A 19929-nucleotide genomic window follows, 5' to 3' on the forward strand; every position below is an offset into this window, starting at 1 on the left:
AAAGATATTAATCAGTGCAGCTTTAAAAATAAAAACTCTTCTCTGCATTGCAACCTTGTGATCAGAATAAGTCAGTATCACAATTTAAACTGAATTTGTGAACTATATTAGCTGAAAGGATGGGAAGGATTGCAAGTGTCTAGTTTTAGCTGCAGTTGTCAGTGTATTTTATCGATATGTTAACAGCTTCTAGTAGTCACAGTTTAACACTACGTTCAGTCACACATCATTCATACAGGGTGTAGCTTATTTTGAGTGGGGGTAGACAATTCAGTCACACACATTCACACTCTTCAGGGTTCAGTGTCTTGCCCAGGGACACTTTGATATCTGAACTAGAGGAGCTAGAGATCGATCTTCTGATTGGTGGATGACCCAATCCTCCTCTGCCTTTTTCTTATGTTGTTAATGGTATTTGGTGGCTTTTGAAGAGAGTGAAGTTGCCCAAAAGGATTAAGATGCAGCCATTGCGTCCCATTTCGACAATCTACTTGACCAGTTTCAACACAGTTTGCGCCTCCTAGTCATTTTGTACCCATAATATGTAAAAATAGGACCCGGGTTTAAAAATACCAAAGTTTCCTTATCATCCAAGATTAGTGTTTGACCTCACCAGTGCTCCTGTAGCTCAATGGGAGCATGTTTCTGTGATTATAGAAAGAGATGTACACCTATCAAGTATGGATCTACTGTGTACAGTCACAATGACAGCACATTTTAAAGACAGTCAGTCAGATCAAAGAATTATGATGAGCAGAATCTTGCCTACTAGTCTGCATGAGCAGTTCATACTTGCAGCTTGCAGCTTTGCGGTAATGACATGTGGAGCAAATCAAAGTCCAACTGCATGCCAGAGCTGAAGAGGGGATCACATTTGAGCAGATAGCACCCCATCCAGCACTGAATCACACTAAATGACTACATGCCACTGATATTTACTCTCAATACAGCGGCACAAAGTTAGCCAGAGTCCAGTCCTTTTTGGAGATTTGGATGACTGATGTGAGTCCCAGTGGGGAGGCTGTGGTGTAGGAGTGCTGGGAAAGGTCTTAATGTTAAACTGCCGAGAGCACTGTGAGGGCCATGTCCTAGCTGGCTCTCTTTCCTGTTATGATAGGGCTTCATGTTACAGTCACAATACAATATAGCATCAACAACACATACCCAGGGAAGCTGTCATGCTTCATGTCATGTTAGATACTGCGGATTTAGATCCTAGCCAGATGGGCAAAGACCACCATGCTCACCTTGAATTAACCTCACATGTCAGCAGTGAACTTTCTCTGTACTGATGGATCCTTCAGGGCATGCTGCGAGGCTTAATGACAGATTGGATTTACATTCCTCAAAGCAAGCTGCCTAATCCAGACCTAAACAAAACATCAGTGTTGGGTGGTATGGTATCACTCGCTCCAGCTAATCTACACCCCATTAAAGGGGCACTCCATATATTTAACACATTAAGACATGCCACAGACAGACAGTGGTGCTTGTCCTGCAAAAGCAGTTGTATATAAAGCCTTATGTGGCTCTAGAGGGATTTAAAATGTCAGAAACAAATGAATTTCTTCATTCAGCAGGTTGGCTCAGCAGAACCACTTTTACAAAATGGGGAGACATTTTTCATCTGATGTCCAGATTCCTTAACATTTCTGTACACCTGCCACAGAGCTGCCAAGCAGATTGTATTTCCCAGGTGTTTTTGCTTGTTGTTCGTGGTGAGGTCAATTCATGAATAGGTAATTAGCGTGAAACGTTGTTAATCCAATCATAATGAACGAGCACTCATGTTTGGGGTAAGAGTATTGCAGGTGCAGCGTGAGGTCGGACTTGACTTTGTCATTCTCTGAAAAAAACCTGCCCGTCACCTGCAGTTATGTCTAAGCTGATTCCAGACCCAACCCAGCCTAATTAAGTCACTAATATAGTTAATACTATATACTTAGTATGATTGATAGACTTATTGCTAAAGTTCCGGATGTATTATTGCCTTTATTAACAGGGCGTCTAATGAAAAAGTTGCATTTTGTCTCTGCTCTGCTTTTGAATCTGATTGTCCATTTTAGGTGGGACAATCAGAACATGAACTTTCTGCCCCCCCCTCGCCCCCCCAGAGAGATAAGATTGTGCACGAGCAAAGCAAACAGTGATGAGCACAAAGCGGACAGCTGTGAGGGAACGTGATACACCATGTAACGAGTGGCTTGCATCCAGTCACAGCAGCAGCTTCTTCTTTTAATCTTAATAATGACAGGGTCCTTAGCAGGCAGTCATTTTCAAAGAAAGACGAGCCATCGGGGAAGGAGAAGGCCCCCCCCTCGCTGAAAACATGAGTGGATAACAGTTGGCAGGCATCTAACAGCATAGTCAAGAATGTGTAACAGAAATCCTTAGAGAGCTCCCAAATGCTCTCCGACTTCTAGAAACTAGAGCTCAGTGTGTGATAAATGGGTGCAATTGGTCCATGTTACAGTGCTGTAGCATTACAGAAAGAAGAGCATGTGCATGTGTTAGAAAGCACATACATGCATTCTGCATTAAATACACCATCACTGATGACAGTTTTAACTATTGAAAATTAGATTTCATCAAATCCTTCATACATTTGGAGTACAGGAATATACTGAGGCATCACCTCATAAATATGCTGATACATTGTAAATATATTTGAGATAGTTTGTAGAAGAACAGATGATAAAAAAAGAACCAACAAAGTGGGAGGAAAAAGAAGAAGGTTCCCAGCAGAGATCTCCACACACAGTTAGAGGTGTCCTTACCCGAGCTGGTAACATCTGGCGCCTCCTCCTTAACTACTCGTCTGCTTTTCTCTGCCCTCAACAGCAACTACCTCATTGACAGAATTTTGCTCACTCCTCAGGGACAAACTCCACCCACCAGAGAGCGAGCTAAGTAGAGAGGGAGAGAGGGAGGGACAGCAGCGGAGGGCAGGAAGGACCGACTGAAGACACCTTCCTCCTCCTTGTCGCTGCTGTCGGAGCAGAAAAACCTAAAGACAAACACCAGGATCTGAGATCAAAGGCTGGTCCAAAGTGCTCGGTGGTTTAAGGAGCAGCTTTGTCATTAGTGAACAGAAAGATAAAAGGCTGAACAGTGCGCTGATGCAAGGAGAACACCAAAGGAGACCAAATGGTCTTCATGTACTCCTTTAAAGGATACACATCGTGGAAAAGCCACAGAACGGTGGTTTAAATATGGAATGAAAGAGGAGTTGGTCCAGAAGACGTGAAAAACACAACTTTGATTTGTGAAATCTAAGTCATTGTTCTTCAGCTTTTACAAAAAATGTAGTCACTTATATGAACTTGGACTTTTTAAAGCTTATTGGTCATTTTATGCTGGTGATGGATCAAACGCCTCAATGTGACGTCAAAGTGGTCGACTGAAGTGACAAACCTTCAGAGTACCTACTAGTACAGGGGTGTCCACACTGTTTTCACTGAGGGCCACATACAGAAAAACATCCAAAGGGCTGGGCCACTCACTAGAAGTGACTTTAATCCACTAGAGGTGATGTACATCTCCTCACCTCTAGTGGATTAAAGTTGGCAAAATCAATCACATGTAGGTAAATTCTGCTTGATAACTGAATATGATTCAAGCCTTTCATTTATTAGTTGTGGTCCAAGCTGCTCTTTGCCTTGTAGGCTCTTGTTCAGGTGATCAGGTGATCAGTGAGATCCACTAAACATGCCAACCAGAGAGGGTCACTGAGCTCATGAAGAGTCCTTCTCTCTTCAACACTGCTCCATTTCTGATCTCAGGGAATAAAACCACTGCAGCACAGAGCCACAACTCCAACATTCTACACTCACCTGCTCTCTTACATTTCCTTAGTTCTGCCATGTTGGGGTCACCTGTAGCACATTTCTTCTTCTATTACTCATTTTATAGAGAAGCTGCCTCGTCTAAGACAGTTACTCCCCCTAGCGGTGAGACTAAGAAGTACAACACAGTCCAGCAGGTTCCATGTGTGGGCCGTGTTCCAATACAGTTTTAGAATTTCCTGCGGGCCAATGAAGATTGGCCCACGGGCCGTGGTTTGGACACCCCTGTACTAGTACATTAATACTGTAGTTTTTTTAAGGAGCCAGTAGGAGTTTATCAGTTCGCCTGATAAAATAATACCATCAATCATTCCGTATTATTTAAAAGTGTGGTTTAATTTGTAAAGTTTTCTGTCACTTAGATTTTGAACCACTGACTCAGATTTCTGTTTAAGAAGAGACTTTGTGTTAAGATACATTAAAATTACATCTTTACATACAGACAGAGAGCAAACACAGTCTGTGTATCAGCATTAAAGGTACGACCTTTTTCTTATTATAATATATAATACAGAAGTGAAATGAATTAACATAAACAACTGTTAAGCCATAGTGAGTCAGCCTGCATTAAACCAGACTGTAACTGAGATTCTGAAATGGAAACCAGCCGTTGTTGAAGATGTTCGGTAAACCTGTGTTTCATGTTTTAAGTAAATATTTCCACCCGTGAAAACTGCATCAGAAATAAGCACAGATTTATGCACAATATGCACATTGAACATTAAGAGTTGCTAAAAATGTACTCTGAAGGGTTTAAGCTTAATTTTATGGCCACTCTTTTTGAGATTTTCATCAAAATGTGATGAAAAAGCCCTAATGAGAGAAATAATAATGAGAGAAAACTTTGAGAGAAAGATTTTTAGATATCATATTGTATCATATATATATATATATATATGTCATATGTCATGAGAACAGGTCATAATGTTTCCAAAAGAATAAAAACAAAAAACATTTTTAGGGTGTACGATATTGCCTCAAATAAATAAGAGCTATCAGTTTGCTCTTGGGGGGGGGGGCTGAGTAATGTGGTAGCTGTGACAAACATGACACTAGTTGATATATGAATAGTAATAACACATCTCTTCTCCTAGTTCTCATCAGACTATTAACTATTAACTACTGTGACCACTAGAGGTCGCCTACATACACATTGGTCGTTTTAACCCCTTTGAGAACAAAAACTGTTGACATATTAGTTAAGAGGCTGAATTATTCTTTAATTATTCTTTACTTTCTCCTCACAGAATCACAACTTTATCTTGTGATCTTGAAATCTCATTGTCTTCCTAAGCGCCCCTGATGTCCCTTTGTAGCAAAGAACTGTGGCAGACAGTAATAGAACCCTGTCCATCCCTTTGTCCAGACTAATCCAACGCATCACTGTGTGACTGTAACATACATCACACTTTGTATTGAGACTGCAGTGCTTCTAGCTCCAGCCCTGTGGTTGCTTGGTGAGAGCGAGGCAGAACTGTGTGGCTCATTACAGTCAGTGTTTGTCAAAGGAAAGTAACATTCCTCAGCTTCAGAATGGAGCTACTGCACTAAGTCCTGACGGCCCCTGTGGTTCCTGCATACCTGCTCCTGCACACCAGCCTGCGAGGGGGAACTTTCAGCAGCATTTTGACTGAAAAAAGAAGTGCAGATTAGAGGATCACATCAGACCGGTTGGAAATTATTTAAAAGTCAGAATGGTCCGAGGAATCTGTTTGGGATTTTTTGACGTGATGCTGGTCTTCCTCCTGCTGTGCTCCGTCACGGGCTTGCTGCTGATGGATCACCGCAAAGATGCAGAGGATGACCAAGAGCTCAACAAAGCCATTTTGGAAATGTTACATATCGATAAACTGTCTGCGAGCCATCAGTCTAAGCCACATCCCTACATGAGGAGGATCTATCACCGCTTGGACTCGCTGGAGGCTCCGGACTTTGGGGGTTCAGATGGAACACTGGTGCAGAGTTTTCGGAGTGTTGTTGGTGAGGATTTGAAAGGAATGATCGTCTTGTTTTAAAGCAATGATTGTGTCAGTTATTCTGATCATGGGAAGTGATTTTTCACATTTCCAGTTTGATTGTGCAATAAATGACTCAAAAATGTGCATACATGAAATCCAGCTGTGAACACAACAGCACACAGTCAGCTAATGTGGTAGCAAACAGTTGCATGTGTATACATTCATCCAACAACTGTAGAACTGATGGGGAGTTTTAGCTCTGCTTTGGTCTGCCCCAACCCCTGAGAAACAAAAAGACAGCATCAAGGTTATTTCGTCAGACTTGATCGAGCTCCCTCAGAGTGACAGAAGACATTACACACCTGTTTTTACAAGCTGACAGAATTCAGCAGGACGATTAAAGCTGAGCTTGATAAGTCCAACTTGTGGAGGGCTACTTTAACTTTGTAATCTTTTCCAGTGTGAAGATGTTGCTTCAGCAAAATGCACAGCCTAAAACCAGAGCTAGTTCTGCCAACAGATGAATTTAGAATTCAACTTAATCGGCCATACTGGTGATCCGTTCAGCTTTTCTACGAGGACACAGCAGGTGGAACCGAATCTTTCTAATTTGGACTCATCAGACCAAAGAACAAATTTCCACTGGTCAGACGTCCACTCTCTGCGTTTCTTGGCCCGATTCTCCTTTTCTTGTTCCTCCTCAGTAGTTTCTTCTTTGCAGAAATGTGACCATGAAGGCCTGTTTCACACACTCTCCTCTGAGCAGCTGATGCTGAGATGTGTCTGCTGCTTGAACTCTGCGATTTCTGAGGATTTTACTTCTAATGAACCCTGCACAGCACAGCTGATGGTCTTTTGTTTACCACATAGTTTTGATGTCTTCAATATTAATCTACAATGTAGAAAATGATCAAAATCAAGAAAAGCCATCGATTGAGAAGGTGCGCATCTAAAAATCTAAATCTGTGTTGCATGTATGAAAATGAGTCTTTCAACCATCCAGGTCCACATCGTGCTCCTCCAGGGTGGATCTGGTTCAATGTCAGCAGCCTGAACCCCTCCATGCTGGTTGCGGAGTTGGTTCTGTTCAGGAAAACCCTCCACCCCCGTCCCATCAGTGTGACCGTCACCCTGCACAGTGTAACAGGTTCACTGGGAGCTCAGACGGAGAGTCCTGCCCTCGAGGAGAGACTGCTGACCCTGGACCAGCGGCCCTCGTCTGGATATGACGTGTTTGATGTGTCAACTGTTCTGGCCGAGAAGCCTCTGGGGGTGGTGGGCTTTCAGCTCCGTTACACCGACGAGAGCGGGAGTCTGGTGCTGCATGAAGCCCTGACACAGAGTCTTTATTGTCTGAACAGAGGCGCTCTGAGTGAACCCTTACTGGTGCTTTACCAAGCACCCCCCCCACGCGCCTAACACGCTGCACTGATGTTTTTTGTTCAAACGTGTCCAAGCAATGCAGCGAGGACGTGATGGTGAGACTGAAGTGTTGCAACTTTGACACAGACAAACATTTTGCAAAACTGAATCCACAGAAATAAACACTTTGAGTAACTGCTTTTTGTCAATATTCTTACGTCAGGGGGTCTAGGAACTTGTAAAAGGCACATCAGAATCAGAATCAGGATCAGAAAGTTTTATTGTCATTGCACCAGCAGTGCAACGAAATTTGTTGTGCTAAAAAACCTACAAATACACTTTGTGACACACACACAAACATACATTCACTCATTCACTTGTGCATCAATAATAAATAACAATAAAAAGGCATAAAGATGCAGATGCACATGCAGTCTAAGCAAGTGTGCATAAGAAAGCAAAGTATCCTTATCAATATCAGCCGTGCACTGTTAAACATCCTAAAATGTCAAAATAGGTGGATCTCCAAAACCTCCCAAAAGTGACAAATGAGTGTTTTCAGTTAGTTAGGTGCAGACACATGTTTGGTCAGACTTAGGCACCAAAACTAGCTGGTCAGGCCCAGGAGAGGATCACTGTGTGGGTTAGAATAAGTGCATTATTTATAGAGGCCAAGTACGTCACATGACGTACGTGAAAATGATGTGATGTACGTGAGCTGTGGAACACACATGATGTAATTTACATTAAATGATGATGCTGAAGTAAGTCTCCTGGGTGAAATGCTGACTCTGACATCACCTGAATTCCTTGTTTGCTTCTGATTAAAACTAACACCGATTAATATTAATGTAGATTAATACGGCCACTATAGATCGCCAACATTGGTCGCTTTAACCCCTTTGAAAAAAACCATCACTTGTTTTTGGTCTGAGGGTGGGCTGATATTAATAACATTATTATTCTAAAGAAAAAGAAGAAGAAAAAAACTTTATTTTAATTAGGATTTTATTTTACTTACTAAAATAATCAGTGCTAACACATATCACTGAGTGACTCGTGAAAAGTAATATAAAGATATAATAAATGAAAAGACAAAACAGTGAAAGAGAGAAAAGGAGTGGAGGAACATTGATAAATAGTTACTCCTACAGGACACAAGGGGGCGCCGTGTCCTCACCAATGCAAAACACCTGAACCCAAACTTATATAGATATATAGGTATAGATAATGGATGGATGGATGGTCTGCACATTATCACACACCTTTCTGAGACTCCACTGATGTATGTCAATAGAGATGTGATGGATGTAATGCTGCTACTACATATAAAGCTATTATTCTTCCACCACTCACTGTAAACCAGCTCACTTGACCTACATTGTACCTTTGAGACTGCTTTTCCCATAAAGAAGGTAACACTTACCCTTCAGTACCATCACCTTTCCTTGTACACAGTTCTTACATTGGCTACAATAGATATCCAGAAAATGTGGAGTGGACATATGGAGCAGCAGAAAGTCCTGCAGCGCTCCCAGATCCCTGATCCAGCAAGCCCTTCATGTGTTCATCATATGTGACCATGACTGGCTCATTGATCTTCATCAGGGCCACCCACACATCACCTGGGGCGTTGCTTCTTTTTCAGCCTAAAGATAAATAAAAACACATAATTCATGCATGAAAGGGTTCAAATGAATGAGTAGGGGGGGGGGAATTCTCTACTTGTGACTTCAGTATGTTTAGTATGTCTTGATGGTGATGATGATTATTTTTATTGTTATTATTAATCTTATTATTGTTGTTGTTGTTGTTACGTCATTGAACACACAGGAAATGTGTCATCATTCCTCCTGATACGATTGGCCGCGGCCTCAGTCGCTCAAGCCTTTTCTCAGCCAATCATCGACGACCTCCCGCAGCAGCGGCAGCGGCAGCAGCAGCGGCAGCAGCAGCAGCAGCAGCACCGCCTCCTGCAGGCGCAAACTGTCCAGAAAAACGGAGCGGCTCGTTTTTATTCTCCGGTGGAACTGCGTCAGCATCAGTCCGCATTTCCAGCCTCTCTCTCTCTCTCCCTCTCTCTCTCTCTCTGTGTGTGTGTGTGTGTGTGTGTGTGATGCTCCCTCCGCACCTCTGAAGCGGCTGCGCGAACACTGACGGCGGGCGGACGGAGATGCTTCCCCGGGGCGCTGAACCTGTTCCAGCGCGCACACAAAGCCTGTGAAGCAGGCCGTCCTTTCTCCTCACGCTCTGACGGCGCGCCGATGATGCTTAAACATGTCGGGGAATCATTTCAAAGGCCACGAAGTCAGCTGCTGCATCAAATACTTCATTTTCGGATTCAACATCATGTTTTGGGTATGTTGGTTTTTATTTTTTTTATTTTTATTATCATGAATCTGCGCATCTCCGCCTCCCCAGGTCGGTTATTATCACGGCCTGCAGGGAGGAAGGCCGCGATCACCGCCGCGTCTCTCCGCCTCTCCGTGCCACCGTTACCACCGGAGCTCCTGTCGGTCCAGTCGTGTCCGGATAAAAGCAGCAGACAACGAGGGGAGCTAATCGGCTTTTTTTTGTCCCAGAGCTTTGAGCTTCACTGTCGGCCTGCGGGCTTATCATCCAGGCTCGGCTTCATGTCGCCTCACTGGCACACAGTGCTCTGACAGCAGGACGCGGCCAAGACCCTCCAACTTCCACCTCTCAGTGCCTTCAGGCATGACGTAATATGTCTTTAAAAAAAAAAAAAGTGATGTCATTCATGTCAGGTTTGTAGAGGACAGAGCACGTGATCATAATATCAGAGCAGAGGGGGGGGGGATTAAGGCTCTGGTGTTGTGTGTGTTACTAATAATGCTGATTATGGTTGTTATTATTATTATAACAGTGGTGGATCAGTATACCTGAACATCAGCTGTACATCCAGCAGAAGCCACTTTAACATGATGTAAAACACAGAAAAGCAGTCAGTGTCCACATGTTGGGGAGATTAACTCGACTGATGAATCATCTGATGAATTCAACACTGTTTCAGTCAAGGTTGTGCTGTAGTTCCCATGGATCACCTCATACACGCTAAATAATGCATTTCACTGAGAGAACATTACTTTTTGAAGTTGGAAAGGAGGCCGTGACACACAGGATCAATCTGATGTATGATACCAAGCTGTGACCTGGTCCGATGCCTGTCGTTATCCTGTAAATAGCCCGATGTCCCTCTGCATCATGTGCAGCCCTCTGGTGCAGCACTTCTCCAGTCAGAGGCTGCAGAGCTCTCAGCACGTGTGTCCTGCCGCCTTCGGGTGGCTGCAGGGACCTACAAACTACAAAAAGAAGTTTTTTGAATTGAAAAATTGCTCTAAATTTTCAGGTGTGACTTCATTTAAAGGGCGAACGTACAGTGAAAGATATCCAGGACTGGTGTTAGGTCACACTAAGATAGAGAGAGAAGACAAGATGGGATAAAGAAGGTGGTGAAAGCTTGGCTGACAGCCACCATGTCACCTTACATCAACACCTTTCCAGTTATTTGACGTGACTGTCATTTCTTTCAGCTTCTGGGCATGGCCTTAGTTGGAATCGGACTATGGGCATGGAGTGAGAAGGTAAGTTATTGTTCAGTCTCGACCAGTCAATCTATATTTCTACAGATTCATAACAGAAGTTAATAAGGACTTTTTTTTTTTATCAAAGGTCAACGTGATGGTAAAGTTTTTCTTCTGCAATAATCAGTATTATTATGTCAGCAATGGATCCCATGACTTACATGTAAGGGTATCAAGGTGTCACTTCTAGAGGAAGCCCCCCCCCCCTCCAGCTTTAGTTTGTTGTTTTGGTGTCGTAACCTGCAAACTATGAAAAAAAAAACTCATTCATCTCATTTCCAGCAATAAAACAAAAGAATGTAGCTTCCAGCAGCTTCTCTCTCTCTGCCCCCTATGTTGGGCCAAAAAAACCACTAATGGCAGCTTTAAAGTCCTTAAAGTTCTTCAGTTTTTGCAGACGTAAATCCCAGTGGGTGTCACTCGCCGTAGCATCCTGGCTCACGCTCAGCTTGTTGTCGTCGTTGTTCTCCGTCTCTCCCCCCCCATCCAGGGCGTTCTGTCCAACATCTCATCCATCACAGACCTGGGGGGTCTGGACCCAGTCTGGCTCTTCATGGTGGTCGGAGGGGTCATGTTCATCCTGGGCTTCGCAGGATGCATCGGAGCGCTCCGGGAAAACACGTTTCTACTCAAGTTTGTAGGTTCCGTGATGCAGATGATGATGAATGATGGGGAAATGTACGGTTTCGCAAACGTCCTCAGTATCTGTCGTCTTCTGTTGTAGTTCTCCGTGTTTCTGGGCATCATCTTTTTCTTGGAGTTGACGACAGGAGTCCTGGCATTTGTCTTCAAGGATTGGATTAAAGACCAGCTCAACCTGTTCATCAACAACAACATCCGGGCGTACCGGGACGACATCGATCTACAGAACCTCATTGACTTCACTCAGGAATATGTAAGTTTAACAGAATAGCAGATAGTCGTTAAGAAATATATCGATTTACAGCTGCAGAGCTGAGAACTGATAGTTAAACAAAATGATATTCACACAGATTCTAGTTACTGGCAACTTCTGCTTCTTCTGCTCTGTTTGCTTCTGTGATCTTAAACAATGAATACGTCAGCTAGTTTTTCTCTCTTCTGCCTCCTCATCCTCATCTTTGCCTGTATTTGATCACAGCTTTGGTTGTCTGTCAATAGTGCTGGCAGTGTACTCACCAGAGTAATCATAGCAGGGAAAGGAGCAGTCAGACAATTACACATTCAGAGCCAGAACCGTTTTGTTAGGAAGTCAAAGTGAGTGTGAATGTCATACTGAGATTCCACTGAGTGGTGTCATTAATGATGTTAACATGTTCCCACGTCTCGGCATCTCCAGCAGTAAATTACCTACATCTCAGCAGTACTTACACGTGCAGCGGTGGTGGATGCAACTAAGTACATTTAGTCAAGCACTGAAGTACTGAGCTGAGGTACTAGAGTATTTCTGCTGATTAATCCTCCAGTACACTTTTTACTTGATCTAATCAACAAATACATCCTGAGGTATCGTTAAACACTCAGCTACGCAGCATATAGAGAAACAGAATTAGCATGACTTCTCAAACAAAGAAGGGAGGAGAGGAATCATTTATTAAAGGTAACGTAACATAAGTAAACATGTCAGTAATCAGTGGGCTGGTGTTCAGTGCTAACCTAAACCATCCATCCACTGTCTATAGCGCTTATTCTTAATCCCAGCTGACATTGGACTGATCACCAGTCAATAATCAATCAATCAATCTTTATTTACACACAGAGACAGACAACCACTCACACCTACAGGCGATGTAGAGTCACCAGTTAAGCTGCATGTGTCTGTACTGTGGGAGGAAGCTGGAGAACCCAGAGGAAGCCCACAGTCATGGGGAGAACACACAGACTCCACACACCTACAGGCTCCAGGCTCAAAGAGCAAACTACATTTCTTAACCTAAACCTAGTCTAAACCAACCAAAACCAAGAAGACCCCAAGCTGGGGGCCTGTAGGGCTCATGGTGTTGTCCATCAGCACCATTAAAGCCATGCTCACACTGACTGTGTTCATAATTAAAATAGAATTATTGCAATAGATAATACTTCTAATAATACTTCTCATAATCTAATTGTATAATATATAAATCGTCTGACATGGCCTTTCTCTATAAAATACATGTAGCTTCTAATCCTTTTCTACTTCTACTGGTACCAGAGTATTTATCTCTTTAACACAGTGCCTGGCCAGCAGCCCTGTGAAGAAGGTTATGTAAGGTCATGCAAGATCTAGTCGTTTTCATCAAGTCCGCTTGTGGTGGTGCGTTTAATATTGTCCACAAATAGAGGAAATGTTGATGTAAAGGGCCCTTTGACGTGTTTTGTCCTCTCTGGCTGGCTGCAGTGGGAGTGCTGCGGGGCGTTTGGAGCGGATGACTGGAACCTGAACATCTACTTTAACTGCACTGATGGGAACCCCAGTCGGGAAAAGTGTGGCGTTCCCTTCTCCTGCTGCACCAAGGACCCGGCGGTACGAGCCCCTCACTCTGCACGCACACACACACACGCTTTATGGAATGGCTTCATAAGGGGCCGTTCCAATGTCGCGTCTAAAGACACCTGGAAAACACCGTCCGAGGGGATCGTGCTGCTGTCACTGTCGCTGCTGCCGTTACTAAGCAACTAGAGAGTTACTCACACGCACAAATCACAAGTGGTGTGTGGCGATCTGTTAGTTTGGCGGCTTCACTGCTCAGTTTGTCTGTAGAAAAGAAAAAAAAAAGAATGATTTTGCAGCCAGATGTTGCAAAAAAACTAATGTGCGCTGTGGTTAAAGTTTCTTCCTTCTGATCGCAGGAGGACGTAATAAACACCCAGTGTGGATACGACGTTCGAGCTAAACCAGTAAGTAACGTGACTCACTCACTCTTTCACGTCTCCCACACCTGCCCCAGTAGTGTGTAAAGCTACTGATAGCCGTAATTAAGTCTCCCAGAAAGAACAGCAATTCTTCAAGCTTTTCCAAAGTCAGATCAAAAGATGGAAATCAAAAAAAGTCACGTCACCCATGTGTCCAGTGCAGTTTTTACCACTGTAACACACGACGACAGATGAGTGCAGTCAGAATGAGAATGTTAAGGTGACTCCTGGAGATGCTGTTCTCGCAGGACTCCGAGCAGAAGGACTACATCAACGTGAAAGGCTGCGTGCCGCAGTTTGAGAAGTGGCTGCAGGACAACCTCACCTTGGTGGCCGGGATCTTTATAGGAGTTGCGCTACTGCAGGCCAGTCCCTTTCATGTGTTTAACCCTCACAGCGGCTGACAAAAGACAAAAGATTGGAAACCAAACTATCATTCCGTTTCTCGTTTTTTTTAAAACTGTCTAATGGTTTTTTTCCTTCGTCCACAGATTTTTGGGATCTGTTTGGCCCAGAACTTAGTGAGTGACATTGAAGCTGTGCAGGCAAGCTGGTGAGAAACTGCTCTTTGTTCTTAGTGCTTCAGTTCATGTATCTCATGTATCCTCATACATGCAGCACTGTTTATCCCTTTGAAGCACTCTTCCCTTGATTTGCTCCCATCGTTTTGTTTTATTCTTTCCATTCCACAAACACGAGGCAGTGCAGCTTTTTGTCGTGGTAGAAATGCTGGAAGTGTCTCTCAGGCCCATCTTTGTACGTTATGGCAAAGTTCAAATTGAGAGCACTGTTTTTACACATTAAAAACTAAAGTATATGTGTGTCTGTGTGTGTGGACACTAGTCACTGCACACACACATCATTAACAAAGCTCTAGATGATGGATTTTGGCTTTGTTTGGGACTCATCTGCCCCTGAGAGGACAGCCAAATTTTCTTTTAAAGGAAGAACAAAGAATAAAGCAATGATTTTCATAGTCAGCAAAAAAAAAAAACAACAATTGTCTGAATGATATTTAGAATAAAAACAAGAAAAGAAGTCTGGAAAAGTGGAATGGTGACACAGGGACCTTTGGAACCTTTCTTTTGAAAGGACAAAAGCAGGGATAAAGAGTGATCTTGCTGAGCTTTACTATCACGATGCCAAATCTCACCTCACACCTCATTCTTCCTCCTCCATGCTTCGTCAGGGTGCCCCCCCCTCTCTCCATGCGTCGACTCCCACCACACTCCAGCAAGAAAGCATCGGCTTACCACTCATGAGACACACACGCGCACACGCTGTATGTGTGTTTGTAGCCGGTGGGTGTGATGGATCCATCTAGTCACTGTTGTGTGTTGAGCGCTGATGTGATTGGGGGGATTTTCTCTGTCTGGTGTTGACTAAGGTCCAAATCTGTAAACTTGGAGCTGTTGCACATTTATTCTACCTTTCCTGTGTGCTGTTGGGTAAAAGTGTGCCACTGGAGTCATTTTATATTCGTTTAAATGCATGATTTAAAAGAAAACAGGTCAGTGGTGGGTAGGCGGGTTATTGATTATTGATTTACGCATCATCATATTTATTTATATGAAATCATTTCATGACATGAAATGATTTAAGCATCCAGCAGAGTGGTGGGTTTAACTAAAACAAGTGAACCACTAAAGTCATCAGAAATGTGTTAACGAACCCAGCTTTCATTTGTTGTACTAAATATAAAGGCTCAGTCCCACTGGGGGTGTCTGCAGCACCCAGTCTAGCTAATGTTTTAAAAACCCCATCAGAAGCATTGCAGCACGTCAGGGAGGAAGGTAGTCTAGCAGCACAGAGCAGATGAGGCGGGCAGGAAGTCAGAAAAACAAGCGGCAGCAGAGAATCCGGGCAGTTTTCAAAATAAAAGCCTTTCAATCGTTCACTCCACTACCACATCAATATTACATTAGAATCAGCGGCACCAGGCCTCCCAGTGGTTTAACAACCAAGCTGAGGACGGAGCCCAAATGCGACGCAGACATGCCAGGTGGTATCTCAGGGTAAGTCTTTCTCTCAATGACTAATAGCCTCAGACTGACCTGCCATCGACCTGTTTTCACAGCAAACACAATAAGATTCTAATTAGAGTTCTAAATATTTCTGCCTGCCTAACATATTACTATATTAATGCTTTTCTTCTCCCACTGTAGCATTCACATTCAGTCTCCATGTAAAGATCACTTTATTATTACTTAAGTAGACTTTTGACGATGATGTCTCAGCACCAAAGCATCATGACCCCACCAACACATAACAGCTTTAAGAATTGGTTAATAATTGAACACTGAGTTCACGAGTACTCCAGTGACACTTCCCATATGCAGGACTAGAGAGTCAGGAAAACTGTAAATGAAGCATTGCTTCCTTTCTCTGTGCAGCATTTCCTGTTATTTCAGTATTTGGCAACTTTTTGCCAGCTATTGCAACAGTTTGTTCTTTTTTTTAAAGTTATTATGGCGAACTTTTCTGTGCAACACACACTAGCTGTGTCAAGTAACGCTTGTAGCACCCACTGTAGGTGTTATACACGCGAGCGTAGCTGCTTATTCTGAAGCAAAATGTGATAAAAGCATCGATATTCTGGATGGCTGTCGCCTGTCAGTGCTTGGAAATAGGACCGTTTTGCATCCTGAGCGGTCAGGATGCTGCAGTGTGTGTTGCCTCTGAGTTAATGTTAAAGTTAAGTTTAACATCTAGACAGACAGCTGTGTTAATCACAACTGATCTGATCTGAGACCCTTTTCTAGCCATTCTTTTTGTATGATCACTTATGAAGGTAGTAATGTGCTCAGTCAGGATGTAGGCACAGATAGAAGAAGATAATCGCTCCTCAGACCTTTGTGGCAGCAGCCAACCATTGCTGACCACCACCCCATCTGAACGCTGCTTCTCAATTCCCAGAACTGTACGATAAGAATGTGGCTTCATATGGAGTCCAGACAAAACTGGCATCACCATGCAGATACAGCTACCAAGTCTGCATCTGGACCTTTGGGGATATTTGGGTTGTGTGGACTGAATGACGAATCAGGAAAAAAAAAAAAAAAAGAAAGTTGCATGTTGATCTAGAGTTGGGGTGGTTGTGCGTTAATAAGCTGTCACGTGACTTAGACAGTGGAAGAAAGAAAGGATTGTCTATTCACTGTGATTCTGTCCAGCTGAATTTATTATTTCTATTTCTGTCTCGTCGTCCTGAATCTCTCTCTCTCTCTCTCTCTGTAGTTTAAACTGCCGACCCTTTGCAGGAAACCCCAGCCTTAACCCTCAACCCTCCGCTCTATTTTCTGCTTCTCGTTCAACCTTTACTTTACAAGTGCAGAACAGCACATGGGTGTTGGAGTATTGTTAATTAGCAAATGACGTATAGGCTGTCTAATGAGTTCAGCTTTCCATCTCCTCTTTTCCAGTTTCTTTACATAATGCTGAAGCAGGATTTTCAAATCCTAACAGGTAACATTTCCTTTCAATGAAATTGAATGCAGCTGTATATTGAGTGTGATGGACAATAACATCAGTTATATTTGATCTCATTTGTTTTTTGTTTTTTTTAGCTCCGGGTTTGAATGCGCCTCCTTGAACCACATCAAGAGGACTTCACTGATCACTTTCACCATTTTTGTTCACTGAACCAGCACCTTTTCAAGGCACTAATGTGTGAAATGTTCTGTATATAACACTACTGTGTGACTACTGTAAAAAGATCATCGTTGGATAGGGTGGTTAAACATGCACTACATGCAGATCGTCGCAATGCTCCACTTTTGATAGCTACGTGTAGGGTGTAGGAGTTTTGATACATCTTTTTGATATTAGATCGGTATTTTTCACTGTGGAAATAACGCTCCATTGCTACACCCGTCACGTAGGACTGTGAAATAGTTGTGTACAAGAAACTGAGGATCTGCTTATTTTAAAGTGCTTAGTTCGTGTGTGTTTCCACCACTTGTCCGGGACAGAGGCACTGGTGGCCGCCGCTCACGAGGTTAGGAAACTTGTACTTGTTTTTGAGCCGAAAAAAGGATGCCAGCAGCCTCCAGGATTCCTTCAGCCGCATAAATTCTCATTTAATCGATAATAAGAAGCGTTTTAATTGGTTTTATCCACAAACTTGTTGTTACAGTTGCACTAACAATGAATTCTAATTCCTGTTCTTGTGTATTTGTACAAACTGTCAAGATGAGCATGAAAAGCAAATGCTAACAAGTGACTTAACTGAGTACTGAGTGTACTTTTATTCCCCCCCCCATTACTTAATTCTCTACCACTATGTAGCTCCACTGGTGCCCCCATCTTCCGCCAACACGGGACAGGTTCTATTCTGGTCCGCGCACGTCATTTTGAACAGTTTGGGGCATTTCAACCAAAAATAAATTGGTTTGGAATCTAAAATAAATCGGTTTCCAGTTGGGACCAAAGAACGGCAGGTTGTCCTGGTCTACCTGTTGTGCGGCAAACCGTGACATCATCAGTGGGCAAAACTGGCGGAAATGCGGCCTAGTTTGCCAGATAGAACCAATGTTCCAAGAATTGTGAACAGAACCAACTGAAGAACTAGAGCTCATTTGGTAGAAAAGTGTATCTGTGCTACAAATTCTTTGAACCGCGGTCGGATGAGCCACGACGTCACTTCTGGGTCTAATTATTGGCTGAAATGTTTCACCGTAAACTAGAACCTGGCACCGTGTGTGTGCGGTCACACGTTACCTGATTTAAATCCATTTTTATTTGAAACCACTTTATCGAGCTAGAGTTCTGGAATGGCAGCATGTGTGTGTTTTGACGACATTTAAAATGTGACTTTTGTTTGTGGTTCACACGTCTCTACCAGTACAACACAAGTAGTGGGACGATGCTGTCGGTATGTCAGAGCAGTTATTGGTTGCTTCTGTAGTTCTTCCTCCTATTGATGCTGAAAAGCAATCCTTTTGTAGTGCAGTCATGTGAGTAATGGAATGGGCTTGAAACATCTCAACTAATCCTTTCAGTGAAATTAGTTTTTTTTTTTTTTTTTAGTATTTCCCAAATTAAGAACTGGAAAAGGTCAGGTTCAGGCACAGGTATTGGAAACTTATACCTTACTTAAACTTAGAAACTTTACTTTACCTTAAACCTTATATCCCATACAAGGAAGTAACTGAAGCTACTGAGAGTGTGAAAAATGAATGAAATTTTATTTAAAAACAAGACTAGTTCAGCATATTCACATCCTGATACACATGACTACGAAATATACGTAGCTGTGACCTCACCGCCATTTAATGTCATATTTTGGTTAGAAGCATCATCCTGTAACTTTTTTTTGTCCAATAGGTTCCACAGAGCGTTTCCTTCCCACTGTCGCCTCATGCCTGATGAGGGGATGCTTGAATCCTTAACGTTGAATCGAAAAATGTCCCGCTGGACCATAAACTCATTTGTCCAACATCTTGTAATCTAAGCCCAGCACCTACATCACAGCCCATGTCTAACAACAGCCTATTAGGGGCAAAACCCCAGCTACTTCAATCAGTCAATCTTTATTCATATAGCACCAATTCATACCAGCGTTATCTCAAGACTCTTTCCACAAAGAGCAGGTCTAGACCAAACTGTTTAATTAAGAGAGACCCAACGATTCAGGAATTCAACATTAAGGATTCATGAATCCCCACATGAGCAGCATCAGATGTTATATTAGGCAACAGTGGCAGGAAGAACTCCCCTTTAACGGGAAGACACCTGGAACAGAAGCATTATATTAGGACAGGGCCTACAGTTACTGAACTAACCTGCAGGGAAAGTATATTTTTGGCACTTTGTTTCGACATAAGACATTTTCTGGACTATCGTGGTTTCGTCATGATTGACTGTGGTAACAAAGGGCAGTCCCCTACGGCTCTGTTCTTACTTGGATGAAAACCAATTTGCTGGCAAATGTATCCCATGATTGTCTTGTGTTCACTGTGTATTCTGATGCAGAACTGATCAGTAATTACAACATCGGATAAACAAAATCCAGCCCTGAGATTAAATCTAAAATTTGGAAATAAAAATTGTTCGGATGCTGATTTTCCATCAGTGTTTCTTTCTGTGGTGGTCTAAAGGGAAAACAAGCGTCACTGGTTTCGTTGCAGAGTTTTTACAGTATTTTATCAGCAAAGCACGTTCTCCTCAGGCCGTCTAGATGGACAACGTACATCTATTTAGGAAATGAGTACGTTTGAAGCTCCTTACAAAGGGATCAGCACTGCTTTTGATACAAAATATTTATTGTACACTTAAATCGGTTTTGTAATC

At 42.9% G+C, this 19929-nt stretch overlaps 2 protein-coding genes across 2 annotated transcripts; both read left to right on the plus strand.

Annotated features, from left to right (window-relative positions):
* Positions 1-5575: 5575 nt before the first annotated feature.
* Positions 5576-7222, plus strand: LOC139223277 (uncharacterized). The gene is made up of 3 exons (XM_070855253.1): positions 5576-5825; positions 6390-6392; positions 6807-7222. Exons 1-3 carry the CDS (start codon positions 5576-5578, stop codon positions 7220-7222), a joined length of 669 nt encoding a protein of 222 aa, XP_070711354.1.
* Positions 7223-9431: 2209 nt separating this feature from the next.
* Positions 9432-19685, plus strand: tspan5a (tetraspanin 5a). Its single transcript, XM_070854935.1, is given in 10 exon segments — positions 9432-9523; positions 10717-10767; positions 11258-11404; positions 11492-11662; positions 13124-13249; positions 13576-13623; positions 13887-14191; positions 14828-14939; positions 17061-17103; positions 17205-19685. Coding segments are annotated over 8 exon segments (1002 nt in total). The 5' UTR covers positions 9432-9442; the 3' UTR covers positions 14901-14939; positions 17061-17103; positions 17205-19685.
* The last annotated feature ends 244 nt before the right edge of the window (positions 19686-19929 follow it).

Source organism: Pempheris klunzingeri, chromosome 23, assembly GCF_042242105.1.
Source record: "Pempheris klunzingeri isolate RE-2024b chromosome 23, fPemKlu1.hap1, whole genome shotgun sequence".
NCBI lineage: Eukaryota > Metazoa > Chordata > Actinopteri > Acropomatiformes > Pempheridae > Pempheris > Pempheris klunzingeri.

Excerpts from the sequence above, each read along its gene's own strand:
- LOC139223277 (XM_070855253.1), top strand. The coding sequence starts at position 5,576 with ATGCTGGTCTTCCTCCTGCTGTGCTCCGTCACGGGCTTGCTGCTGATG.